Genomic DNA, 27,899 nt, shown 5'->3' with positions numbered 1-27,899 from the left:
ACATTGCAAAGCTTTGAAAATAAGGCTTCCAAAATCATTATGCTAATGGTACGATGATTGTAGAAATTCTTCACAAAATTTACTTGAATAAATAATACTGAAAATTCACATTTTTACCTGTTCTGCTAACTGACAGCATGGAGGCAAATTACTCACACATGTAAACAATATTCATAAACTTTTGTAGTTAATTACATATATGATTTCAAAGTACACATTCTCAGCTTTATTTTGACTACTTTTAATCATAATACACACAAATAATGCACTTACAATGCATATGTCTAGATTCAGTGTGTTTTTGGTACTACATAGGGGGGTGGCCATTTGACCCGGAAGTGGTTAGTGAGGCCTTGACTGAAGCCTCCAAATCCTTGACTGAAGCCTCTGAATCTGTATAAACTTATTAAAGTAGTGGTAGCATGCTTAATTGAAGCACACAAAGCAAGTGATTCAGATTTTATCACTAGGACCCATTAAGTAACACTTAATAAATCATTTTGTAAATAATATTTGCTTTAAAATGATATATAGTCATGTATTATTCATAAAGTACTATATAAAGGGAAATAACTCTTTAAATTTGAGTTTTTCATGTGTATCCTTTTTCATAGCCTTATAGCAAAATGTTATACATCGGTAATAAAGAAGACTGATATTGTGAAGTGTAATTAAACATCTGAAATAAAACAACTTTAAAAATTATGTGTTGCTGATATGCATGTGACACTCACTGCCTGTTTTTTGTATGGAATGGTTCATAATTTTAATTACAATTCTGTTGTTGTGGTAATGAATCCTGGTATGGTATTGTGGCCTGTGAAGTTGCCTTGTGAAATTGTTTGAAATTTTTTAACTATACTCTTTACTTCAAAAGGAAAATCATTGTTTAATTTTGTTATGAAGAATTAATAGCCCAACACGTAAGGAGTGGAGAAAAGCCAATGATTTTATGCTTTCTTTTTCTGCAAGTTTTAATTTAGATTGTTTTAAGTTCTTCATATAAATACGGCTTATATACAACATTTATAAACAATTGGATAAAAATGTGGCAAAAAAAAGACATATTTTCATAGATGTTTCAACTTCAATTGTAACAGTATTCTTGCATATACCCTGTCAATAGCAAAATCTCTCTCTGATGCTGTTACATGAGTTATCGTAAAAATAAAAACATTTCATGGTAAAACATAATCTTTATTAAATGCCTATATACCTATTAGGTTGGAATTTATTTTCATTAAATACAGTTACTGGTAACTCACTGGTAGTCTTTGTTTAAATGATCTATAGACTGCTTATTTGTTATGATTTGGATATGTTGAAAGCTAAAGAAGAGCAAAGTTTTGGCTCTCACTTGCTTAAAAAATTGAGAACATAGGACTGAAAACTTCTGCAATTTATTCAAATTACAAAAATATCTAACCAAAAGAGAGTATTTTTTTAGAATGACAAAATCCATAATTGACTTTAACATTAATTAACATTTCAAATTGTTTTTGAATGAGGTATTTTTATCAATATCTAATTGACAAATTGATATTTTGATGAATTGTTTTTGTCATCTCATTTTATAATACTGTTTTCTTTGTTTAAGAAATCTAAAATGCTTTGTCCAAGATATAAAACTACAAAAAAATAAGCAAGCTTGAAAGCAATTTGACGTCAGAGTACTGTGAAAGTACTATTGTTCCTGGGGTACCAATTTTCGTGGATTTCGTGGGTAAGGTAAACCACGAAATTTGGTTCCCAACGAAAAGGATTATTTTCTTTAAATTGTATGACAGGATCATCAATACCACGAATTCAAGAATCCACGAACTTGTGATTTTCCCCTAAACCATGAAAATTGATACTCACGAATATAAATACTTTCAGAGTATATAATAATTAGGAGCTGTGACATGGATTGTTCTATATTGTATTCCTTCTGAAGCTGTATATGATATTGTTCTGCATATGTAGATTACACAACATTATGCATCAACTAGCATACATGTATTTTTACAAATAAAGGCTAAATTATATATGACATTTACATTTGATACAAATATGATTTTGGATACTAGTAATCCCACAAAAAAATGGAAATGCAGAAAATAAATTATATTTATAAATACATTTGCCCTGTTGAAATAAAGTTTGACTCTATACTAATTGCGACTGAAGATATTTTGATTCTGATTGGCTGGAACAATCTGATAAACTTGTTTCCTGTTTATTGAGAGATGCAATTTTAATTGAATTTTTGTTGAAAAATATCTGAAATATCCTCAAAAACATCCGTCAAAATCTAATGGTTGGATACTTCAAAAATAGACTCCAATTTCCTATCAGAGTTTCAGTTGAACAAGGTAAGTAACTTTTGCTAAAACCAATAATTAAGTCAAGATTTTTAAAAGTATTCTTCCTTTGCTTTAAGAGACAGATCCTGAAGAAGACTGACATAGTTTGATGTTATAGTATAAGTTGCTTCCTTTATAAATCACATTGTGAGCTATTGTCTCCAAAACAGATTTAACCAAATTCTGACATGGGGTAAAAATGTTCAGCATGATGAGATCTGTTTTTGGTCAAATTTTTGTGTAAATTTGTTGAGCCATGTTAGACGCATTGCTTTTTTTTTAGAATTGTTTTGGCTATTTTTGATATTATTACTTCAAAAATCTTCTTCTTTGACACTTCTTAACCAATTAGAACCAGTCCTGAATGTTCATCAGGGTATTTTGCCTAGAAGTGATGTAGATATTTTTGATCCATTGAAAAACATGACAGTTGTTACTAAAAATAGAACATAGGGGTCAAACAGCTGTTTTTCGCATATATCTCCAAAATCATTAGGATAAGCCAAGTTTGACTGAATAGGATGAAATCTATCTTGGGTCATATTTTCATGAAAATATGTTGCCATGTTGGAGTTATTGCTCTTTAGTTTGTTTGCTTTTTTAATGTTATTACTTTCAAAAATTTCTCCTCTGAAACTTCTTGACAAAACTCAATGAGAGTTGATATGATTGTTCCTTGGGTGTGAGTGTTAGGTGAGTGTTTTAATCTAAAAAAAACATGGCTGTGTTTAAAAAAAATAGAATGTGGCTGTTGAAGCCAGGTGACTGATTAAGACTCTTTAGAGCTCCTAGTTATTTGTAGTGAAAATTTGACCTAATATTCTTGATATCCTGTATTTTAGGGAGAAATAGTTATTCTTAGTATTGATTGTTAGCAGCAATATTTCAGCTATATTCATACGATTCTTAGGAAGAGAGTATCTAATAATTTGTGTCCCAATACTATGTGGGGGATGCCCTAAAGTAGTCTGTCTGTATGTACCAAATATTGTCTAGGCTGTAACTAAGTTTTCTTTTGATGTAGGCCTTTGATGTTTGGCATGAGGGTAGATCAGCTCAAGACAATGTGGCAGGAAACAAGGTCAGTGAACTTGATCTTGATCGTTCACCTTTGATTTTGCACATCAGATTCCTGTCTGGGCTGTAACTTTGTTGTCTTTTGGTGTAAGCATCCGGTATTTTGCATGAAAGTTGATCAGCTTAAATCTGAATTCTAGCATTTTCCAAAGAATTATATTCCCTATTCAATCTACCATTTTCGAAAGTGTTATCTTCCTCATTCTGTACTAAATGCCATTGGAAATTTTTTTTCAGCTTCACCCATTTTATGGTGAATTTTTTCTTAACTAAGTATAGTTTCTGAATCCCAAACTCATTAATTTCTTTACGAATAGTTTGTAGCTTGGGTCATATTATGATTAGATTGACTGGATAAGTTGCAATGTACAAACATGTTTTTGCAAATTATTTTTGTCTCAGCATCATATACTTGAAACATCAGTGAACAAGATATAATGATTGTAGTTTTGAGTTTAGGAAATGGTCCTTCCTTAAAATTGTATTTATCATTATTATATCTGTTATCCGTGGGAGTTCTTATTGTAACAAGCAACAAGATACAACCACACAATTTACCAACTCATCTTAAACTACTGAAAATCTCCGTTATTTCCCTAAACATTTGTAGTTCAAGTACATTTAAACTTTTCAATAGAAGTCTACATGTGTTGTATTACAATCCTGACAAATGTAAACAAAGGAAATAATAAGACGTCATTTGTTTAGGATAGGAAATATTTATTGGTATATATACTGTTTAATCACTGTTGAGACATTTAAACAAAAAAAAAAACTTTGTAAAAATAAGGTATGTCACTTTAATCAATTGTTTGATAGACATTTTGATCATTACCTTCAAATTATTCTAAGTGCATCTTAATCTTATTATTTCCATGCTCTTTAAAAAGATTTGAAAACTGCATAATACTTCCAATGCTGTAATGGTTAAACTTCTACATGTGTAAAATTAACTAGACCCAAACATGTTCTTATTTATTTTGTGAGGAAAAGAAACATCTAGAAGATGATAATTTTCAGAAAAATGGCAAGTGCATGTAAGTTCAGTTTTGTCAGTGTAAATTACTTTATAAGTTAAGTTTTGAACTTAAGTCTCTGTTTTGTTTATATGCCAGGTCTACTGCATTTAAATAAATCTTAATTGTTCTTAACTTTAAAGGTCATATCAGAAATTTAATTACTAAAAATTATTCACTGTGCTTGCTACATATTTTCCCTGTAGCCCAGTAGAGGGACATAAAAATAATCTGTTTCGCCTCTCTATCACGGTACAGTGTACTAGCAACTACTGTCTGACCATTGAATGAATTTTGTTGAATTCAGTGATTTTAAACCAAGTACAGTATAGTATTATTGAAGTTACTGTGATCCTATGTATAAGTGATCTGATTATCCTATTAATAGTTTAGAACAACTATTAAAACATATGTTGTTTTTACAATTTATTTATTCATTTTTATATGACTGCAACAAAGTTGCAATCATATACATGTGATTGTATGGCACTGTAGACACCTAGACACCTGTTTGTTGTGTGATAACTTGAAAAACAGTTTGTTGTTGTTCATAATAATTTTACAAGGTTCCAAACCACAAAAGGAGGGTATCTATTGAATATGGGGTTTATGGCCCAAACTGATTATGAATTGGGGGGGGGGGGGCAAAACAAGCATTTCAGAAATTTAACTACCTTACTCCAGTAAAAGCATATGGGTGATAAAATAATGTTCCAAAATAGTCTATAGAGGTCACACTAAGCTTGGATGAACCTACTTCAGAAAAATATGAGTCACTGAACTTGATTTTGTTATAATTAACCTTAAGGTTGGCAAAATTTCACTATATTTTATATAGATTATGTAAGGAATTATCCCTATTTTCCAAACTATTTAAAGCCTGGTTAGAGTTTCTCAACAATTTGTGAAAAGAATATTTATCTCACATTCTTGCATGTTTAAAAAGCAAGTAAGGGTCACTGTATTTTTTATGGAAATATTCCAAATACGTTAAATTCTTACTACATTTCTATGGGACCTTTTCTTACCAAAAATCTCCCCTTTGAAAGAGGCTTTCTAGAATATATGCTTGTTATTTAATGTGTATAATTATGTATCAAATCTTTTCACAAAATGAATTAAAGATAGATTTATTACATCACATCAAACACTATTCCTCATGGAAAATGTGTATTTGCAAGATGACCAAAAAAAGATGTTCTATGTTGTAGGCATGATCAGCTTTAAGTTTAATTTAGTCTCATTGTTTTACTGCTGTCAGCTGGGTACTTATTGTCACAAAATTATCAGCAACCCTTCATGAGAACAATTTGAAATTAGCTATACAGTTCCAGCTTGGTGGATTGTGGAGTGTGTAAGCTTTTCAGCTTGGCGGATTGTGCCTGTGTGTAAGCTTTTCAGCTTGGTGGATTGTCGGTGTGAAAGCTTTTCAGCTTAGATTTGCTTTATCTTCTTGTGTTACTTGAGGTTTTTAATTCTTTTTTACAGTTTTGGAATTGTTTGTTGCAAATATCTCATTAAGTTACAAACCCACAGAAACAATTTCCTATTTGTAAATGAGCTTCAGCTCAATGGGTTTTTATGTTGCAAAAATCTTAGGAACCCTTCAGGGACACAGTTCAAAATGTGCTACTCAGCTTCAATTAAGAAGTCTTTTACAGACTTTTGGCCATGTTCCACTTCCACTTCCTGCCTCATGTTCTTTTGAATATTATGGATAGCAGGGGCATCTCTGTCACATGGACACATTTCTCAAAGTTTTGTCTTCCCCACTTTTTTGGGGAGACATTTAGTTTTTATTCTGTGTGTCTGTCACATTTTTGTAAGTACAACACCTCAGAAACTACAGCACCAAATTCTATGAAACTTTGTAGGTAGTACATGATATGTAGTTGCATATTACTTGGAATTTATGATCCACTGGATTTTGTGGGATTTATTATCCTTTGAACTTTGGGATGGGGAGACATTATTATATTTTTGAAGGAAAAAAACAAGTTTCAGTTTTCTGAATATAAAATTGCTACAAATGCAAATAACATATAAAATGTTGTATAAAATAAAATTTAGTTTCTCAATTAGATCTACAGTACATAAATTGATAAACTAAACTAATTCTAATACATACTGTCAAACCTGTGCTACATACCGCCTGTATTCAGGAATAACCTGTCTTTCCAGATTATAATTGAAATATTTCTAAGTAGTGCATTCTGTGTTAAATTAACCTAGATCTAATGACCACATATTTTGTGACAATGATTTTGCTCTCCATAGAAGTCACAGGACAGGTTTGACTGTATATGTACAGGATCTAAATTATACAATATAAATTGGTACTTGTCTGTGACCACATAAAACAGTTAGATAATTTTTTGAAAGGAAGAAAAAGATTATGGTGCATCAGAAATCAATGTTATCTCAATCTGACTGATTAGATTTTGCTTGGATAATGAAAGTGAATGCAGTTTATGACTTACCTAGTTTCACATAACTTTTTTCACTTTTTGTAGATGTAAGTATACAACAAGATGCCCGAGGTGCTACATGAGGATAGTGTTGATGGTTTCCACCATTGTCATAGCAATGACCTGCTACATCAGCATATTGACCAAGATGATGTTCTCTGCTTTGAACAGTACAGATTGGATACTTTTTCAAACTGGCCAAATTATGCCAATGTGAGCAAAAATGAATTGGCAAAAGATGGATTTTACTACTTAAATGAAAATGACAAAGTGAAGTGTGCATTTTGTAATGTTGTTTTGTTACAGTGGGAAAAGGGAGATAATATTCGAGCTGAGCATCAAAAGCATGCTCCACGCTGTTCGTTGATTGTAAGTCCCAACACCTCTGGAAACATTCCATATCAGCAAATCCAAAACACAAGTATTCATGAAAATAGACACAGACAACCTAAACATTCTGAATATAAGAGTAGGGCATTACGGGTACAGTCTTTCACTAATTGGCCTCCTGATGTTAGGCAACAACCAGAACAACTGGCTGCTGCAGGCTTTTTCTACTTAGGTAAGTATATTGTTCCCAAACCTTTCGCTAAGTAACTCTACATCTATGTTGATTTAGGTTTGTAGAAATTTAGTGAAATATCATTATTGTTACTTTATAAAGAAAATTTTGAAAATAGTTAAGCTTATGGCTGAAAACATTTTTGGCACTGAATTCTTCATTAAAATAAATGAATCAAAAAAGTAACTACAGATATTCATTGATAAATTGATTTTCAAGTCCTATTCATACCGTTGCTTAAGTAGCTGTCTTTGTAAGAATCATGCGAAATCTGAAAAATGTGATACACCCCAAGAAAAGGCTACATATTTTTATTTTTGTAATTAAGTTGTTTTATGGGTCTATATTATGAAATGTGTAATTATTCATGCAAATCTACCTGTTCTTAAGAGATAATCAGCATTGAAAATCCAATAGAGTCTATTGTATTTGAGTGTCATTTACAGAGTTATCTGCCTTAATTTTGAATTCTACAGTGCTTTCTATACAATTTTTATCTCTATGAGTATGGGTTATACGAAAAACCTAATGTTAATTTCTGTTTACTGAAGCATTTTAAACAAAATATCAAAAACAAAAAGTATGTAGTCTTCCCAACCATGTATTACATTTTGCATGATTCTTAGCTGGAGTGCTACTTAAAATAAATCAGGTGTTTTGATTTAAACTTATTAAAGTTAATCATTAGGATCAGATAACCATAATTAGCAAATAAATATTGCCCTTGTATATACACTGCATTTGATTAATGTGAAAATGTATGCTTGAGCTGTTTTATGACACCAGTTTAATTAAGTTTTTAGAGTAGGAGGTGCTAAATTCTAAACATTTACCCATGTGTTGAACTTAACGTACTGGTACATGTACTGGTATATACATGTATAATGTATACTGATGTGTAGTAATTTTTGTACTATAAACATGTCAACTTTTTTGTTAAAATGACATACATCTTTAATGGTGGCTGATTTACACTTTCATGTTATGTATAGAAATTATGTATAGTCTGCTTTCAACTCAATGTAATATACTGCCTATCATTTTATTCGAATTTTAGGTGTATGTTTTACCTATATAGGTTATCTAAGATCAAATTGGTTTTAGTATATGATAAATACATGTATTTGTTATACACAACCAGTACAGTGTTTAATATATACACTACAGGAAAAGTTGCAACAAATGTTTTTCATTTGTTTCATAAGACACATGAAAACCATAGGTTTGTCATGTGTTTTTCATTTGTTTCATAAGACACATGAAAACCATAGGTTTGACATGTGTTTTTCATATGTTTCATATGACACATGAAAACCATGTTTAAGACCAATATGACAAATATTATGAAAATCTTACGTTTAGGACTAACAGCATTTATTTGTGGTCATATTTGAAAGTTCAGTTACATACATAGAGTTGTAATAAATTTTATTCAAATGTAAGTTATCATTTAAGGATGAATATAAAGCATGGTACATGTACTTATTTTTAAGGAGCTTGCAAAGGGAGATAATTCTCCAGTTCAATGATACTGTAAATTAAGGTTGGACACTAAAACAATACATACATGTAGAAATATTATAGATGCCTGAAGCTTATAAAGGGAGATGTTGTACTTACTAGAGCTTCCCTTTTTAGCTATGTGAGCTATTGCCATCACTTGGTGTCCATCATCGTCAACTGTTGTTGTTGTCATTAACAATTTTTCTAAACTCTTCTCCTCTGACACTACTGGACCAATTGGAACCAAACTTGGTATGAATGTTTCTTGGGAATTCCTGCATAGAACTGATGTTGGGATTTTTGATCCATCGAAAAACATGGCCACTGTTACTAAAAATAGGACATAGGGGTTAGACAGTAGTTTTTCACATATATCTCCGAAACTGTTAGGTTCAGCCAAATTATGATGCAGGTTAAAGTGTTCAGCATAATGAGATCTATCTGGGGTCAAATTTTTATTTTAATATGTTAAGGTATCACTAACCACTTCGGAGTCAAATGGCCACCCCCATATGTAGTACCAAAACACACTGAACCTAGAAATATGCATTGTAAGTGCATTATTTGTGTGTATTCTGATCAAAAGTAGTCAAAATAAAGCAGAGAATGTGTACTTTAAAATCATATTTGTAATTTACTACAAAAGTGTATGATTATTGTTGACATATGTGAGTAATTTTATTTGCTTCCATGCTGTCAGTTATCAGAAAAGGTTATAATATTGATTTTCAGTAAAGGTCTCACTAACCACTTCTAACGTTTCCATTACTTTACATGTTAAAAAAGTAATTTTCAAAGTCTCACTGTGAATTCCCTGGACAAATGACATCTTAAAGCTGCATACCGTTGCGAAGCTTGGAAAATAAGGCTTCCAAAATCATTATGCTAATGGTACGATGATAGTAGAAATTCTTCACAAAATTTACTTGAATAAATAATACTGAAAATCCACATTTTTACCTGTTCTGCTAACTGACAGCATGGAGCGAATTACTCACACATGTAAACAATATTCATACACTTATGTAGTTAATTACATATATGATTTTAAAGTACACATTCTCAGCTTTATTTTGACTACTTTTAATCATAATACACACAAATAATGCACTTACAATACATATGTCTAGGTTCAGTGTGTTTTTGGTATTACATAGGGGGGTAGCCATTTGACCCGGAAGTGGTTAGTGAGACCTAAGCTATGTTGGAGTTATTGCCCTTTTTCAATGTTTTTTTTGCAATTTTTAATGTTATTTCTTTCAACAATCTTTTCCTCTGACACAACCTGTTCAATTGGAACCGAACTTGGTATGAATGTTTCTTGGGGTATCCAGCATAGAGCTGGTGTGGGGATTTTTGATCTCTCAAAAAACATGGCTGCTGTAACAGAGCTTATTTGTTAGCAAAAAAATCTGAAGTTTCAATCCACATGGTATCCATTGACTTTAGTGATTATTTATGAAATTTTGTTATATATTTCTAGGTACAGGAGATGCAGTGAAATGTTTTTCTTGTGGTGGTATTCTAAGTAGCTGGGATGACCCAGACAACCCCTGGGAAGAACATAAACGCTGGTTTCCTTCTTGTCCATTTATATTAGAAAACGGCCAGGCTAGTTCTAATGTACATCAGAGATTTCTTCGGAACTCTGTTGCCTGTACAGCAAAAGAAAATGGCTATTCTGATGATCTTCTGTCAATATATGATTTGTACTGTGAGCAAAATCAAAGTAAGTAATTTACAGACCTCCCAGAAGAATTTTTATTTAATACTTTAAATAGAAAAAAATGCACATAAACTATCTCCCTTAGTTGTATATATTTTTTAGTTATTTAATTATACCCCTCGCAAACAATTTTTAATGGTTCATGTATAAATTGAATTCACTCTGTCTGTCTATGTGTCTGTCTACATTTCTAGTAAGCGCAACTCCTCCTAAACTACTGTAAGAAGTATGATATTATATTGGAAGGTTAGGCACGTCCTCAAAAGAATTTTTAAATCAATATTGGATGGCTCCAACTTATGATTTTACATGTTAAAGCAAGGTACATGTAAGTGCAACACTTCAAAAACTCTGAAAGGGATTTTTATTAAATTTTATAGGAAGGTTGAGCATCATATGAAGATTTGAATTAAAAAAAAAATACTAGTAATTACTGTTTGGGGACACTAAAGGGAGATAATTGAACTTAAGGGTTTTACGTTTATCATTCAACTCTATTAGCTTTATGATAAGCGTACAAAAATTTCCTTTGGATCAAAATTGTAGAACAACTACTTGTTAGAGTTATTGCCCTTGAAAGTTAAAAAAATGACGTTTTTCTGCAGTTTCAAGCAATATCTTTAAAACCATAATAGATAGACAGAAACTTTTAGTTGATGAAATGTTCTTCATGATAAGTCCTATGTATTCTTTATTTCGTTGAATTGTTGGATGACTCCTGATGAGAGTTATGACCCTGGCTATGCAAAAAATAATGTAGTTTGCAGTTTTTATAAGACCACCAAAAATTTGTGGTCGTATATTGGTATGACACTGTCATCGTTATTGTCATCATCTGTAGACACTTGGTTTTCATGAAATATCTTGAGTATTAGTTGGTTGATCTTTATAAAAATTTATTACAAGGTTCAAAACCACAAAAGTAAGGTTGGTAAAGATTTTGGGGGTTAGGGCCCCAACCATTTTAGAGTTGAAAAGGGGACTAAAACAAGCATTTTATGGAATTTTAACTCCAATAAAAGTATATAGAAATGTCTAAATATTGTTCCACAATGGTCAACTTAGATCAATTTTTGGGGTAAAGACTCGAACTTTTCAGAAATTAGGGGCAAAAAGGTGGACCAGAAACTTGCATTTTCCTGATGTCCAGGCAATAACTTGGCTATTAATGAATGAATATCTTTGAAATTATATTACAACATGCCATTCCACAAAAGGAAGACCGGGATTGAATTTTGGGCTGTAACTTGAGCCAAGTAATAAAAAGGGGCCAGAAACAAGTATTTTTTTCTAATCCCTGCCTATATTTTTCAATCAGATTTCAGATATCTCGTAAGGTTTTTTTGTTATAGGGGGAAAAGGGGACCACATCCCAATAAGTTGGTGAAATTTTGAATTTTTTTTTTTTGATTCCATATGAAAATCCTAGCCAAAGTTCAAGAGCTTTAAGAAGTATGCTTACCAAATAAATCTTATCATTTACTGTTTTTGAGATAATGAGGTACAAAGTGATCCATGAATGCACCCTGAAGCAGACCTTTATAGTAAAACTGAATTTCAAAATATTTTGCAATATTGTATCCCAATGGGTTGTTTTTTGTCCATAATGATCTGTAAGTCCCTATGTTTATTGTGTCAAAAACTAATTTTGTGTCCACAATTGCTTCAAATGAATAGAGTTCAACTTGCTATGGTTGTATCATGCTGCACTTGATGAAGCTTTTATTAGCCAATATTATGAGAAACATAATAGATAAACTCAGCAAACAAATTGATCCTGATAAGGCCTACACAAGTCTTCTTTAGGTCAAAGTTATAGGGTGACTCCATCTTTGAGTTAGTGACCTTTCAGTAGCAGTAGTCTGTTAAATGTGGGATTAAAATAGCTAGAAATGTGTTTAATCGACCTATGAAATATCATTTCTAATGGTGATTATCCATCTTAATGAATTGCATGGTAAATGTACTAGTAATTATATATTTTTGTTTTAGTTCCATATCCTGAGAGTTATAATGAATTAGTTGACCAGTTAGAGCAGCTGCGAGTAACTCAACAAACTGGGCAACAAGCTGCCACAGGATTTACTGATGAGGTTTTTGCTGGTACATACTTAGCTTGACTCTCAAAATATGTCAGGGTTTGAACCAAACTTTTGGCTTGGTACCCCACAACTTAAATTTTGGTAGCCAATATGTATAGTTCTTTGCAATCACAGTTGACCCACATCAAATTTTTGGGGCCATTGATGAGTGGGTCCCTGCTAATTTCCATCCCTGTATGTAGCATTTTCCTATCAGTGAGGCAAAAAAATGAGTCAAATATTCATTTGATCTTAATATGTATCCTTCATGTCTACTTCTATAAGTGCTCCACCTCATGGAAATGAGATTAAAGCACTCCAAGAGACAGTATACATCGTATTGAAATGTGATTGGTGAATTTTGTTTGTTAAAGTGTTGATATAGTCATGTTTTAGCCAACCTGATATGCCCTAAATATTTATAAGTTAACGCTTAAGGATATTTTATGAATATTTGAAGACTGGATAGTGCCCTCATTTTGCCAAAACGCTAACTTCTATACAATTTCACTGTAAGGTTTTATGGCCTAATGTTGTAAAGGGATTTTTTTCATGAAAAGAAGTCAATACCTGTAGTTTACAAAAAAGTGGACAAAAATAGAAATCAGAAGGTTTTGAATATGCCTTAAATATTTATAAGTTAACACTTAAGGATATTTTATGAATATTTGAAGACTGGATAGTGCCCTCATTTTGCCAAAACGCTAACTTCTATACAATTTCACTGTAAGGTTTTATGGCCTAATGTTGTAAAGGGATTTTTTTCATGAAAAGAAGTCAATACCTGTAGTTTACAAGAAAGTGGACAAAAATAGAAATCAGAAGGTTTTGAATATGCCTTAAATATTTATAAGTTAACGCTTAAGGATATTTTATGAATATTTGAAGACTGGATAGTGCCCTCATTTTGCCAACACGCTAACTTCTATACAATTTCACTGTAAGGTTTTATGGCCTAATGTTGTAAAGGGATTTTTTTCATGAAAAGAAGTCAATACCTGTAGTTTACAAAAAAGTGGACAAAAATAGAAATCAGAAGGTTTTGAATATAATATATTCCAGTTCAAATTTGTATTAAGACCGGATGTGTAAGATCATATAAGCTCAATATGAGTATCTAGACCATATGTCTGAACAAAATCTGTTTAAATTTGTGCACAATCAGTTGTAGTAGATTCAAGTTTTTAAACTTGGTATGAATGTTCCTTAAGGTATTCTGCCTAGAACTGATGTGGGAATTTTGGTCCATTGAAATACATGGACGTTGTTGCTAAGTACAGAACAAAGGGGTCAGACAGCAGCTCCAATACTATGAGGTTTATCCAAATTCTGATTGAATGAAAGTGTTCAGCATATCGAGATCAATTGATGATTTAATTTTCCTCCAAATCTGTTCTGCCCTGTTGGAGTTGTTACTCTTTTTAACTCACCTGGCCAAAGGCTAAGAGAGCGTATGCCATCACTTGGCGTCTGTCGTCATCGACGTGGACAAATTTTTAAAAATCTTCTCCTCTGAAACTACTGGACTGACAGGTTTTAAACTTGGCGTGATTGTTTGTTAGGGTGTTTTGCACAAAGTGACTGTTGGGATTTATGATCCATGAAAAAAACATGGCCACTGATACTAAAAATAGAACATAGGGGTCAGATAGCAGTTTTTTGCAAATAACTCAAAAACCATTGCCTTTAGCAAATTTCTGGCATAGGAAAAATTGTTCAGCATCATGAGATGGACCTATGCCAAAATTTTCAAAACGATTTGTCAACTGATGTAGGAGTTGTGGCCCCTGAAACAGTTTTTTTTTTTTGCATTTTTTGAAAATCTTCTTCTCAAAATCCATTGCACAGAATTCAATGAAAGTTGGCACATATGTTCCTTAGGGTATCCCACACAAATTGACCATTGGGATTGTTGATTCATGAAAAAACATCGGTGCCTTTACTAAAGATAGAACATACAGGTCAGATGGAAGTTTTTTGCAAAAAACTCAAAGACCGTTGCCTTTAGCAAATCTCTGGCTGGGGTTAAATTGTTAAGCATCATGAGATGGATCTATGCCGAAATTTTCAAAAACATTCATTGACTAATGTAGGAGTTACAACCCCTGAAAAAGTCTTTTTGTTATTTTTTTTCTTATGTACAACTTTGAAAATCTTCTTCTCTAAAACCATTTAAGATCATTGAATGAAAATAAACATGATAGTTCTTTAGTGTATTGTGCTCAAAATTACTGTTGTGATTTTTAATCTGTGAATGGATATGGCTGCCTATACTAAAAATGGAACTTAGGGGTCATAAGACAGGTTTTTGAAAAAAATTTCAAAAATTTGGCAAAATTCTGGTTCAGGTAATCAAAATGCTATGAAAAGCATTTCCTGCATTTGACAATTTAGTTGATTTTAATTTAGCCTGTCTCATTTCTCAAGTTTTTCAAATAAGCAAATGGTTGACCAGGTGAGCAATTCAGGCTCTCTTGAGCCTCTAGTTTGATGTTTTTTGCTATTTTAAATGTTGTTACTTTCAAAAATCTTCTCTGATACTACAAGACCACAAAGGTCAGACTGAAATTGACTTTAACCATTTAAGGATCATTTTTACCAATTAAGGACCAAAAATGAACCAGAAACAAGAATATGCATGTAGACTAGAGATTAACTTGATTACAAGTAAATGGATCTCTCTGATATTGTGTCTCAAGTGGCCATAACCCGTAAGGAAGGCTGACATCAATTTGGTGGTTATGACTTTAACCAATTAGGAATCAGGGCAAAAAAAAGAATACTTCGATTTCTGGTCAAATTCTTATCCTATATAAATTAATTATCTACTTGCAATCAAAGTTAAAAGATGTCTTTGTATCAATCCATACACATCCCAGGGATGTATATTCATTAATACAGAGATTCAGGTTCAAACTTGGTGGTTTTATCAAGGTGCAGCCTATTAATTTTTATTTTTAATTTTGACACATGATGAAAAGTTAAGATGCATAAAAGCATATATTGTTAACAGATTGCTGTTGATTGCATTAACTAAAAACCTTTTGTTTTTTTTTAAAGTTAGATATTTGGAAAACCATTTATACAACATATTATTTTGTGTTTAATAAAAGTGTAATGGTAAATAGATAGTTGTTCTTAAATATTAAAGGAAATTTAGATTTTACATTGATTTCCAATTATCAAATGATTGCAGACAATATTTTTAGGGTCAAATCATATAGGTATATATGAAAAATATGCATAGTATACATACAGTCCAAATACTCGTATGATCAGGAACATTTATATATATGTGCTAAAAGAAATTAAGGCTAACATATTATCTCATGTGTATATTCATTTTATTTTCTATTTTACAGAAACTCCGGTAGAACAAACTGCTCCAAGTTCAAGTCAGAAGAGGGAAGGACTTAAGTTAAAAAGATGTAAGACAATCCAGACACAATGGAGCACTGATGATCGTTTTCAATGTAAAATTTGTTATGAGAATCACGTAGAGGTGATTTTCCTACCATGCAGGCATGTCTGCTGCTGCCAGAGTTGTTGTAACAAGTTAAAGGTCAAGGAATGTCCTATCTGTAGATCAAAGATAAAGGGCATGCAACCTTTATACTTTGCATAGACTTTTATTACGTGTGTATTCTGTTGGAGTATAAATGTAATTTGTTGACTGGTATAAATTTTATTTGTTTTGGAAAAAAAATGATTCTGTTAGCAAGTATTTTTAATCAATGAATATAGCTTGAACATCTTTATACTGGTTTCTGCTGAAAATATAGGTCTTAATTGTAAGTTGAATTTAGGGTTCAAACTCCCTAAAGAATAATTTTAATTGAAACCTAATGCAAACAAAAAGAGGTTAATGTCATTGGATGTTAACTAATAAATAATTTACTTTCAAAAAGGAAATAATTTTTTTACAGATTTTTTTAGCTTGTAGTTCTGTATGGATTATTAATGCAATGCTACACCTGCAAATAAAATGTACTTAAAATCATGTTTCTGAGACATTCTTACAAGTATGAAAATGCATCTGTATGATAGAAGAAACAATATTTTAAACTTTGTGATACTTTTAAGAGGAAGAAGAACAAGCCAGATTCAATTATTGAAGTGTATAAATATTTCAGTGTTTTATTGGTATACTTTGATCTATACACAAGATGTTAGTTCTTTTATATCTTGCCATACTTTTCTTATTTTTACTTGTGTCACCAAATGTGAAAGCAGGTCTTGTAGCTGCTTGACCTTGTCTGTTCATCCACCCTTGACAAACATATGATGGTAACACAGGACCAGACCTGGTATTATTGGGCTTATTCTGTTATAAAAGATCATTATCACTGTTTTTCATTTTTGTCCATTTATTGTTCAGACTGAAGATTTCCTTTCTCAGCATAAAAGAGTTAGATTTATCTCTAGAAACAAGTCAATGTACTGAAAACCTACTGATTTTGTGGAGACTTTATTTTGGTCCTGAGGATGTCAACATTTTATTGTAATCAGGCAAAATGGGAAACATGCATGTAAAACCCCACCGATCTGACAATATAAGTTCCCTAAAAGATGCTTTTTCTAATTCTAATTGAAAAGACCATTATTTGATCTCTGCATCAGTGGATTTTCTCAAAAATTTTTCAATAAAATGTTAGAATAATGTGGTTTTTCACAGAGTTATCTGCCCCTGAAATGTTCATTGTCAGTGCATTTCAGTGAATACCAAAATGATCTTGAAAATTGTGCCTTTTTTTCTTTATTCTGATGGTGCAAATAGTCAAATTAAACTTTCAAAATGGTGGGTTTTGTCATAACATGCTTCATCCACTGCTTCATTCAGTTAATATCCTGGCTATCACTCCCTCAAACATTTCTTGCACAATATAAAAGGACTCATTTGCAGAGTTTTCTTTTCTGTAATGTGAAAATATGTTGGTTTACAGTACATTAAGCCAAAATAAAAAATATCCAAGATTCTGATCCCCTTCAGCCTGATTTTTTCACCCTCCCCAAAATAATGATGTTTTGCCCAATTTATGTCAATTTCTTTCAAGAAAATCTAGGAATTTTTCTATTATGGCCTTAAAGAATGAATTGTAGATGAAATTTAACGCATCATTATTGAAAGAGTTTGTTATATTTATTGTTACAATATATTTATTAATTTAATTAATAATTCTCAAAATAGATATAAATAGATTATTCATTGATTCTTACTGATTCAAATGTTTTTCTTCTTTCACCATTCCACAGGATAAAAAATGAGAAAATCATTTTTGTTGTGAAAAATAGAAATGATCTACCTATGCATTAAGTATTGTTGAATATGATAGTTCTTCACTTCATATTTCATTAATTTATGTTTTATTAATGTTTGTGTTTATGTTTGTATATTGATTTGTTTATTAATTGCAGATAAATAGTTGACTTGGAAATATTGTTGTAATAAATATAGAAGATATGAATTATCTTGAATAATATTTATCACAGATATTTCCATGAAATTATATTTGTATCAAATTAAAAGATTGACAAAAGATATATGTTAAATTATCTGCAAAGTAAATTCCACTCTTTCAAGGTGTTAACTCCTGTTAACTTACATATTTACTTGTAAAAATAGGAGATGTTGTATGATTGCCAATGAGACAGTCAAACAGGTCACACACGGTCTTCAATGATGGGCAAAACCCATACCATATAACAAGATGTAAAAAGCCACCCCCCCCCCTGCCCCCCCCCCAAAAAAAAAAAGAAAAAAAAAGTGAAACTATTAACAAATGACGAAAATCGACCTAACCTTTTTTTTTTTTAAACATAAAACCACAACATTAGTTGACTTGACAAGGAACAATGTTTTAATTTTAATAGTGGACTATATTATCCTTTAATATAATATAATATAGTATAGTATTGTATAATATACCATAATATATTATTCAATTTATTGTATTTTATAGTCCTGAGATGTGCAGTTTTGTCCATTAGCTAATAACAGGAAGTACAGGAGTACTAGGCCTAGACTAAATACCATTTTCCAGCTCCCATTGGTCCTTGTGTGCATTGTCACCAGAAATTTGAATTTGTTTCTGTCTTTTACCATAGTGCTTATTAGAAAAAGAAATGATTTATTTAATGGTGTTGAATAGAACTTTGTATTTGTCTTGAATCCTGTCAAAAACATGATAAACAATTATTTACTTCTACTCCTAAAACATATGAAGTTGGGATTCCATTCGTCCATATTCAACTTTGCACCAAGTCAGAAAATAGATTTCCAACCACCCTTCAGCACTACTGGATTAAGCATTTTCCATTGTTCTAAAAAGTTACTAAATTTCCCTCAAGTATTTGTTTATTTATGTATGTGCCATGTTTGGACAGACAGAGAGAATACATTCAGATATAATATTCATTCGCTTTATTTATAATATGCTGGAAGACATAAATGCTATAGTATTATTGCGTAAGGTTTTCCATATTGGTCTGAGGTTGTCCATATTGGACTGAAGCGTAGCCGAAGACCAATAACTCTGCCAATATGGAAATTATGGCCAATGTGGATTTTAACCAGGTCATTATGATGTATTGAACGGGGAAAACCGTATTGGACGGCTAGATCCCGTATTGGCGCACTTTGTATTTAGTTTTGTAGTGGCAGTTTTTATCATAATTAAGGTAATGAACGGTAGTCAATAATATGAAATATCCTTACATTGACAATGGTCCTGGACTGTAATCTTTAATTCCAAGGCTTATGATACAATGAAAGGAAATAAAAAAAATTGTAGAAAAATAGATACCTGTCTTATCATATCGCATGTTGAAGGGCTTGGTTTCTACATGTTTACTATACCAGAAATTATTTAACTGAATAATATATATTTTCATGTCCGTACCAAAAAATATTATGAAAACATGTGAAATGTGTCATCTTTCAACTAAGCACCCTCTAGAAAGTATATATTCTGTGAGGATTGTTTTTGCATTGTCAAAAAATAAATTATTTATAAATTATGATTTTATGTGTTTTTTAATATTATGATTTATGAAAATCTTTCCAATCGACATCTTAAAATGGTCTTGTTGATCGTTTCTTAGTGTAAGATGGACATATATTTAGCTCAACTAGTCAAGGATTTTTATAATAGACTATAAAATGCCTAGGCATAGCTTACCAAGTTTAATCACAGGAGCTTGCTCCCACTATATCAACCAGTGGGGCTGCATATTTGATATTGGGAGCAAGTTCCTGTGGTTTAATACTTGTGGTGAAATGGTGAATCTAGCTGTATCTAATGACAAATAATCGTAACAGAAAGTCATTGATTTAAGGAGGAAGCGTCACTATGAGTGGGAAGTGAACACTGATGTTCAATTTCCAATCACAACATGGAGAACACATCTACCAAAGACATTTGATAGTTAAAGTTTGTAACAAAACATTTCAATTCGTAACTGATGATTTGTACAAGTAATATATGCCGTGTAAGTAAATTTGATCCCTGGAATAACTACGATTTATTGCAATGATGAACAAGTACTGGTGATTAATGCTTATTTCAACGTCACATCCCCATTTCTCCTTATAAGATGGGTCATTTCACTTCCTCTCATTATACGAACTTCACTGTACACTTCGAGCCTATCAGGGTGAGGTTTGACCGTAAATCCTCCGTACATACCAGGCACAGGAAAATAAAACTCCCCCTTTTCGTAAAGATAGGACGTCAACTGAGGTAAGGAGGATGTGACAATGTCTTCAACTCGACTTAGAATGACGTCATGTAATGCAGCTTCCATTTTAAAAATCTCTTGAGCAGTGTCCGTTATGCTTTGTGATATTTTTAGAAGTTCGAGAATCTCGCTATCTAATTCGTTCCTATTACTAATATCAAATGATGTTTTGCTCCTTGCTGTCCGTAATGTTTTGGAAGCACCCATTGCTAGCAAGTCTTGAATGACGTGTTAGGGTGCCTTTTTGTTTGCTGCGTGGTGTAAAGGTGTCATTAATGATGAACATGTAGGTGCTTCTTTCTTTGAGGGAAGACGAGTAGAGTTGATTTAACTTTCATCATCTTGGAGTAACTTGAGGAGGAGCTCCCGCTTTCCACTTGCTCCTACATCGCCTAAAATGTCTTTTGATTTGCTGTATTCTTCTTCAAATGATTCACTACATTCATTGATTTGGTATCTCATTCTAAAAAAACAGCATATTATACTACCCATTGTAGTTAATTAAGCATTTACTAAATATGGAAGACTGTTGTCAACATTGGTGTAAAATAAAATGGAGGATTTGATGACAAAATACAACACATACATACTATGTCCATAAAATCAATAGTAGTTGGGACCCTTCAAAAATTAGTTGAACTACAGAGCAGCTTCTGGAAGTAGTTAAATTGTACAATTATGACAAACGTATTGATATAGTACAAATATGAAAGTGTAATCAAGGGAATCAAGATTCTAGAAGAAGCTTTTTCTAAAGATTGAACTGTATAATTGACCATGAACTGTGAGGACACACTTCTGACAGTATATAATTGAAAATAAATATTGAGGACGCACTTCTGCTAATAATTGGTCACAATTATGAAGACATTTCTGACAGTAATTGATCACAAAATTATTAGGACACACTTCTGGCAGTAATTGAGTAAAGGACACATTTCGGACAGTTTAATTATGATCATGAACTGAGAGGACACAATTCTAACAGTAATTGGTCATGAATGGTGAGAACACACTTTTGACAGTAATTGGTTATAAAATTTCATGACACACTTCTGACAGTAATTAGTCATGCATTTTAGGACATACTTCTCATAGTAATTGGTTATTAATTGTAAGGATATACCTCTGATAGTAATTGGACATGCATTTTTTAAGACACACTTTTCCCTGGATAACATTCTTTTGATTACCGCTATAACCTTGGTTCCCTTGATTACTCTTTAACAGTAATTGGTGGTGAATTTTAGGACATATTTCTGATATTAATTGGTCATGCATTTTTAAAACGCACTTCTGGCAATTATTGGTCAAATTTATGAAGACACACTTTTGGCAATAATTGATCATAAATTATGAGGACACACTTCTGGCATTTATTGATAATTAACTGTGAGGACACATTTCGGACAGTTTATGACCATGAACTTAGAGGAAACAATTCTAACATTTATTGGTCATAAATGTTTAGAACACTATTTTTGTTTGGTTATGACTTTTTAGGACATACTTCTGGTAGTAATTTGTCATAAATGTTGAGAACACACTTTTGTCAGTAATGGGTTAAAAAATTTTCTGACAGTAGTACATACATGTCATGCATTTTTAGGACACTTTTCGCATGGTTATGAATTGTAAGAACATACTTTTGACAGTAATTGATTATTAATTTTTAGTACACACATCAAATAGTAATTGGTCATGAATTGTTAGGACACACTTTTGACAGTAATTGTGTTTATGAATTTTTAGGACACACTTTTGTCAGTTATTGGTTTTGCATTTTAAGAAAACACTTCTGATTGTAATTATTCATACATTTTTAAGACACATTCCTTACAGTAATTGGTCATGAATTTTTAGGACACACTTTTGACTAATTGGTAATGGATTGTTATGACATACTTCTGATAGTAACAAGTCGTGCATTTGTAGGACACACTTTTGATAGCAATTGGTCATGAAATTTAAGGACGCAATTTTGACAGTTATTGGTTATGAATTGTCAGGACACACTTCTGATAGTAACTGGTCAAATATTTTCTCACAGTATAATTGGTCATGAATTGTAAGGACACACTTCTGCCGATAATAAGTCATGAAGTGTTGGAAAACAATCAATAATGAATCGTGAGAAAGTAAATTAATTGTGGAAATAATTTGTTTAATAAATAATTGTGTAAATCAACTCTTATGCGCGTGGTCTAACAGCAGAGGCGGATCAAGGACTTCATATTTGGGGGAGGGGCACAAACTTGTTTTGTTGAGGAACTCCACAAACACAAATTACTTGACAATTTCCAATATTTCAAAGACAAATCAATACCGATTATTTCGTATTCCTATACTTCACCTATTGCATCCAAAATGTTTAATTATAAAAGGTTATTGCAAGACCTCGAGGTTGAGGACTTCAAGGCTAAACCATCAGACTGTTCTTGCAAAAAAACTCTCCATTCAAATATGGTCCTTCCGGTCACGTCATTACGGGAGATTTAAACATCACAGAAAACGAATCTCTCCTAAGGTCCTTTCTGGAGATCACAAGTAAGCTCCATAAATTGGAATTACAAGTATAACTTTACAATTCTAATGGATGCCGTAGAGGTCTATGCAAGAAAATGGATAAAACGAGGACTAGAAGATATACTGATTCACTGTCTGAGTGTGTAAAGGCTGTGAGGTCTTTAATTTTGAAACGTATGAAAGTTTTAAGTATGTCAAAAAGTGTCAATGCTACATCAGTTTTCAAGGACCCTGATGTTCCAAAAACATTGTCTACTATACATGACAAGTGCGTTGTCGTATCAGCAGACAAAGCCCAAAACAATATTGTTTTTTTCTGCAAATATATTACATCCAAGTCTATTATCAGACGTAGTACATAATAGCAGTAATAAGATCAATACTGCTACCACACTCTCTAAAGAAAATATAGTTGAAAACCATAAATCTGTACTATCCTCTTTCAGTCTCACTACCAGACGATGATTATGGTCTTTGTACTGGATTCCTAACCTCCACAAGAATCCATACAAACAACACAACATAGCCTGATCTGCAAAATGTACTACCAAACCGCTTTCAAGACGTTTAACCTTTATCTATATGCACAGCTGTAAAAGATGGTTTTCAGTCCTACCACGACACTTGTTTGTCCCGTAGTGGTATTAATTCAATGTGGATCCTGAAAAATTCGAAAGATCTTCTGAAGGGAAATCCTCAATTCAAGATAATTATCAGAATACAATAGCATTAAAACCTATAATTTTTCAACACTGTATACTTCTATTCCTTATACTCAGTTAAAATCCCGACTCAAGAACATTATTCATCGTTGTTCCTCCAACAAAGAGGGTAGAACTAGATATAGATATGTAGTACTTGGTAGAGATTCTTCATACTTTGAAAAAAAAAACTATTCCAAATCATCTTCCAAATATACCGAAGATGTTTTCAAAATGCTGGAATTTTTTTTGACAACATATTTGTCCGGCGTGGTGGACGCGTTTTTCAACAAAAGATCGGCATTCCAATGGAAATAAATTGTGCTCCTCTACTCGATGACCTATTCCTTCACTCTTATTAGGCTGACTATATATAATCTTATCCAAAGGAAGGAATATCGTTTAGGCAATTCCTTTGATCTCAGTTTCTGTTATATAGATAACGTAGTATCGTCAAACAATCCTAGTTTCGCGGATTTGATACATTGCATCTATCCCAAAGGAGTAGAGATGAACTGTGAAGTCAGCCTTATATCTTGACCTACATTTAGAAATAAGTGGTAACGAAAAACTCTATGACAAACGCGTTGACTTTTCATCCCGTATTGCCAACTTTCCTTTCGTCTGTGGCAACATCTATTCAGCACCTGCGTATGGAGCTTTCAAATCAAACTCATACGTTATTTCAGAGCTTGCCGTTATTATGTAGACTCTTTGTACCGCGCTAGACTTCTGGAACAGGGTTATGTTGCTACAAGGTCGTCATCATGAACTCGTGGATCGTTACGGTGTACTTATCGGCACCATGAGAACCGATTTATTTAACGTATCAGTTTTCCTTTCCTCTTTCGTATACTCCGAACTTGACTTTTTTCAAGAAAAGCAGAGGACGCTTACCCTACCAGTGCACCTGGTCCATGCTTCCAGTTTTAGTGGAGTCTGAGTTGCTTTTGTACGTTTTATTTTGGTTATTTTATGTTCTTCGTTGTGGTTGTCTGTTTTCCATGTCTAGTCTTTGTCCCTGGATTACATTCTTTTGATTTCCACAAGATTCTTGGTTCCCATTACAGCAAAACCTTTTTAAACTGAGAACCTGCGAAGAACTTATGAAGTCCGTTTATATCAGTATCAGTTTGTTTTGAAGCTGTATAAACCGAAACTTAAACGAACGAAACAAGTTCGGTTTAGACAGGTTTCACTGTACCACCATACGTGTTATAAAAGGACAATTAGGACTTCACCAAACTATTTATAGTAAAATCCAGGATAAATGCTCTTGACATTTCAACAAAGGACTGTTGTGTAAAAACTAATATATCAAGTCCAACTTGATGTGATCTCAAACTTTTCGTTTATGGTTCCTTTGTTATCTCGATGAACTTAATTGGGGAAGGATTTCCAATAATAAAGCAACAGGAAGATGATTAAATCATGTTTTACAATTATAAGGTTAGTCACAAGTACATCGAAGTGGAGCGTTTCGTAGAAGAACAGATAACCGGATGGAGGAAACATTTATAAGTCGTTTAGCCTACCGTTTGTCGTTGTAAACTTTCTTCCCAAATAATCTATGACAGAAAGCCTATCTTTGACAACCATATATAGATATTATGCGGTACAAACACATAATTTGAACATGGTTTCAATTTTAAGACCAATGCTCACAAGAACATGATCGATTTTGTGATACGAGTAAATAACTGGATGTATGTCAACATAAATCATTGTGGGAAACACAAAGTTTAACACAAAAACTATTTAATGAAGAATTATGTGTATAATATAGACTATGCAAATTTAGTAGCCATATTGATAGACAAAAGCCAACAGCAGGCCCCTACATAGGCGGATCCAAGGCGGCCTCAAGGGGCCGCCCCACCAGGTCAGAAAAAATTAGGTTGATTATATAAAGGAAATCATTGAGCCATGACAAATTTTCCCGACTTTCGTAGTGCTTAATCATTCTTAAAAGCTTATTTAACACTTTTTGGTTCCAGAGGGGACTGGGTATGGGGCGCCGAATGGGACTCTTGTGGTTTTGTACTCAGAATTCAACAAAAATGAGTTCAGATTAACAAAGGTTATGACAGTTTTTACTACAAATTTAAATTTTGTCATACAAAGTAATCTTTCAGTGGACAAAAGTTACTTTTGTCATGACAAAATTCATTTTTGTATCACATACTTTACTTCTGTTATCTAATTTGTTTATTGAGTAACAAAAGTCAATTTTATATGTAAATTAGTGAACTAATTTGCATACAAAACTGAGAAATATCATGGCAAATTAAATTATGTCACAAAATTCAACTTTGTGTTTACAAAATCGAATTCTGTCATTACAAAATCACTTTTGCATGCAATTTAACTCAAAATTCACAAAAGTCACAAAAATAAAAATAATTTTTATGAGACAAAAGTCTATTTTGTGTCACAAAAGCCAATTTTGTATGCAAATTAGCTTACAGAATCCTTTGGATATGCAAATGACTACTCTCATCACGATTTTGTACGGTTTCTCATTTGATATAGTAACCGCGAGTTCTATATTGCTTACTTCGATATATCATAAAGGTGATGAGCTTAGCTGCAAAAATAAGTAATACCTAATAAAGTATTACCTACTTTTGCAGAATAGCGCATCAACCATATGATATGCCCTTGCTCGAAGTAATCGAAAACCTGCGAGACCCGCTGTTACTATATCCAATGAGAGGCCTTTCAAAGTCGTAATGAGAGAGCATTCATTTGCATATCCAAAGGATTCTGTAAACTAATTTGCGTACAAAATTGACTTTTGTGACACAAAATTGACTTTTGTGACACAAAATTGATTGTTGTGACACAATATTGATTTTTGTGACACAAAATTGAATTTTATCTCACAAAATTGAATTTTGCCTCACAAAATTGACTTCGGTTATTTAATTTCCATATCAGGTAACAAATGTAAATTTTCTATGCAAATAAGTTAATATTTGTATACCTATTTGAGAAAATTTAATTTTTTCGTGACAAAAATGAATTTTGTCTTTTCAAACTTGAAGTGGTCATTAAACAAGTCTGTATAACAGTTTTGTACGACAAAAATGATTTTGTTATGATGGAATTCAATTCTGTGTACACAAAATTGATTTTGATTACAAAAAGATCAGTGGTCCTTTTCACAAAAAATCGTAAGTGTAAAATTAGTCGTAAGTTATGACGTCATAGTAAATCAAAGTATTGTGACATCATAACTTACGACTAATTTTACTCTTACGATTTTTTGTGAAAAGGACCACAGGTCCCAGTCGGCATCCCGTATTGGGGGTATGTTGTCATGGGTATGAGTCCCGGGTTTATAGTGCACTTCTATTTCCATTAGTTCATGTCAAATACAACATTGGTATCAAGTTTGAATGACATTATTTAATGTAAATACTGCATAAATATATGCATATTGTCCTGCGACGTTCATCTGCAAGTGAATTCATCATTTTTTCAATTGTTTATTTCTTTTTTCCATTACTCAAATATAACAGTACTCAAATTCTGTGTGTCACCGTGAGAACAGTTTACTGTTACATTTTAAATAAGGAACCATGGGTAGTAATCCCCCTTTTATTGTAAAAAGTGTGATTTTTTTGTCAAAAAAGAGCATTAATAATAAGCCTGGAATCATCTTTTTCTTGACCCCCTTTCAGAAACTATAGATCCGCCCTGCATTTTATATTTGTACAACCAAGGCGTTAAATATATAAATCTTTTGTCAATATATAAAATTCTGAGCTATTTTTTTTCTCTTCCGGGGGTTAATACTTTCCATATTTGGTCTGTATATTGTTTTTCTGTCTTTTTTTCAGTTATTTTCTTACCAAAATATCTATCTCGATCATGGACTATGGTATTTGGGTTTCGATTGCTGTCATTTTTGGTTACCCTCGTTCCCTTTTCTTGTATAATGTATAATAACAAATAAAATCATATCCACAAAAAAAAACAACCTTTCTATAGGGTACCACCTCGTCTGTGCACCGGTTTGTGTTTGAATTTCCTGAACTGTATACTTCAGGTGACTTTTTCTGGGTAACACAACTCGGGACGACTTTATCTACATTAAATAATAATAATATTGGCACAGACTGATAAACAGTGATATAATATCTAAGTCGGAA

General features: G+C 32.3%; 2 protein-coding genes across 10 annotated transcripts in view; one reads left to right on the top strand and one right to left on the bottom strand.

Annotated features, from left to right (window-relative positions):
• The window catches only part of LOC148614525 (baculoviral IAP repeat-containing protein 7-B-like), a 22,718-nt gene extending 2,923 nt beyond the window's left edge, over nt 1-19,795 (top strand). For 4 of the 9 annotated variants that reach the window (XM_088588646.1, XM_088588647.1, XM_088588650.1 and 1 more), the window contains 4 exons: nt 6,952-7,468; nt 10,455-10,700; nt 12,690-12,800; nt 16,141-19,795. In XM_088588646.1, coding sequence (XP_088444772.1) covers nt 6,970-7,468; nt 10,455-10,700; nt 12,690-12,800; nt 16,141-16,403 — 1,119 coding nt within the window. In that variant the 5' untranslated portion in view covers nt 6,952-6,969 and the 3' untranslated portion in view covers nt 16,404-19,795. Of the gene's footprint in view, nt 1-3,369; nt 3,427-4,052; nt 4,213-4,301; nt 4,460-6,951; nt 7,469-10,454; nt 10,701-12,689; nt 12,801-16,140 lie in introns of those variants that run through there. The other 5 variants (XM_088588652.1, XM_088588654.1, XM_088588655.1 and 2 more) reach the window with 4 other exon arrangements.
• Nucleotides 19,786-27,899, bottom strand: LOC148614524 (uncharacterized). The gene is made up of 2 exons (XM_088588674.1): nt 27,729-27,899; nt 19,786-20,978 (listed from the first exon to the last, which is right to left on the bottom strand). Exon 2 carries the CDS (start codon nt 20,720-20,722, stop codon nt 20,336-20,338), a length of 387 nt encoding a protein of 128 aa, XP_088444800.1. The 5' UTR covers nt 20,723-20,978; nt 27,729-27,899; the 3' UTR covers nt 19,786-20,335.

Source organism: Perna viridis, chromosome 6, assembly GCF_037379345.1.
Source record: "Perna viridis isolate PV_CMFRI_1.1 ecotype Kerala chromosome 6, ASM3737934v1, whole genome shotgun sequence".
NCBI classification, from domain to species: Eukaryota; Metazoa; Mollusca; class Bivalvia; order Mytilida; family Mytilidae; genus Perna; species Perna viridis.
Note: the sequence above shows the minus strand (reverse complement) of the source record. Positions and strands in the feature narration are given on the sequence as shown.

What these genes read in the sequence shown, in the direction of transcription:
- LOC148614524 (XM_088588674.1), bottom strand. Translation starts at nt 20,722, where the DNA reads ATGGGTGCTTCCAAAACATTACGGACAGCAAGGAGCAAAACATCATTT.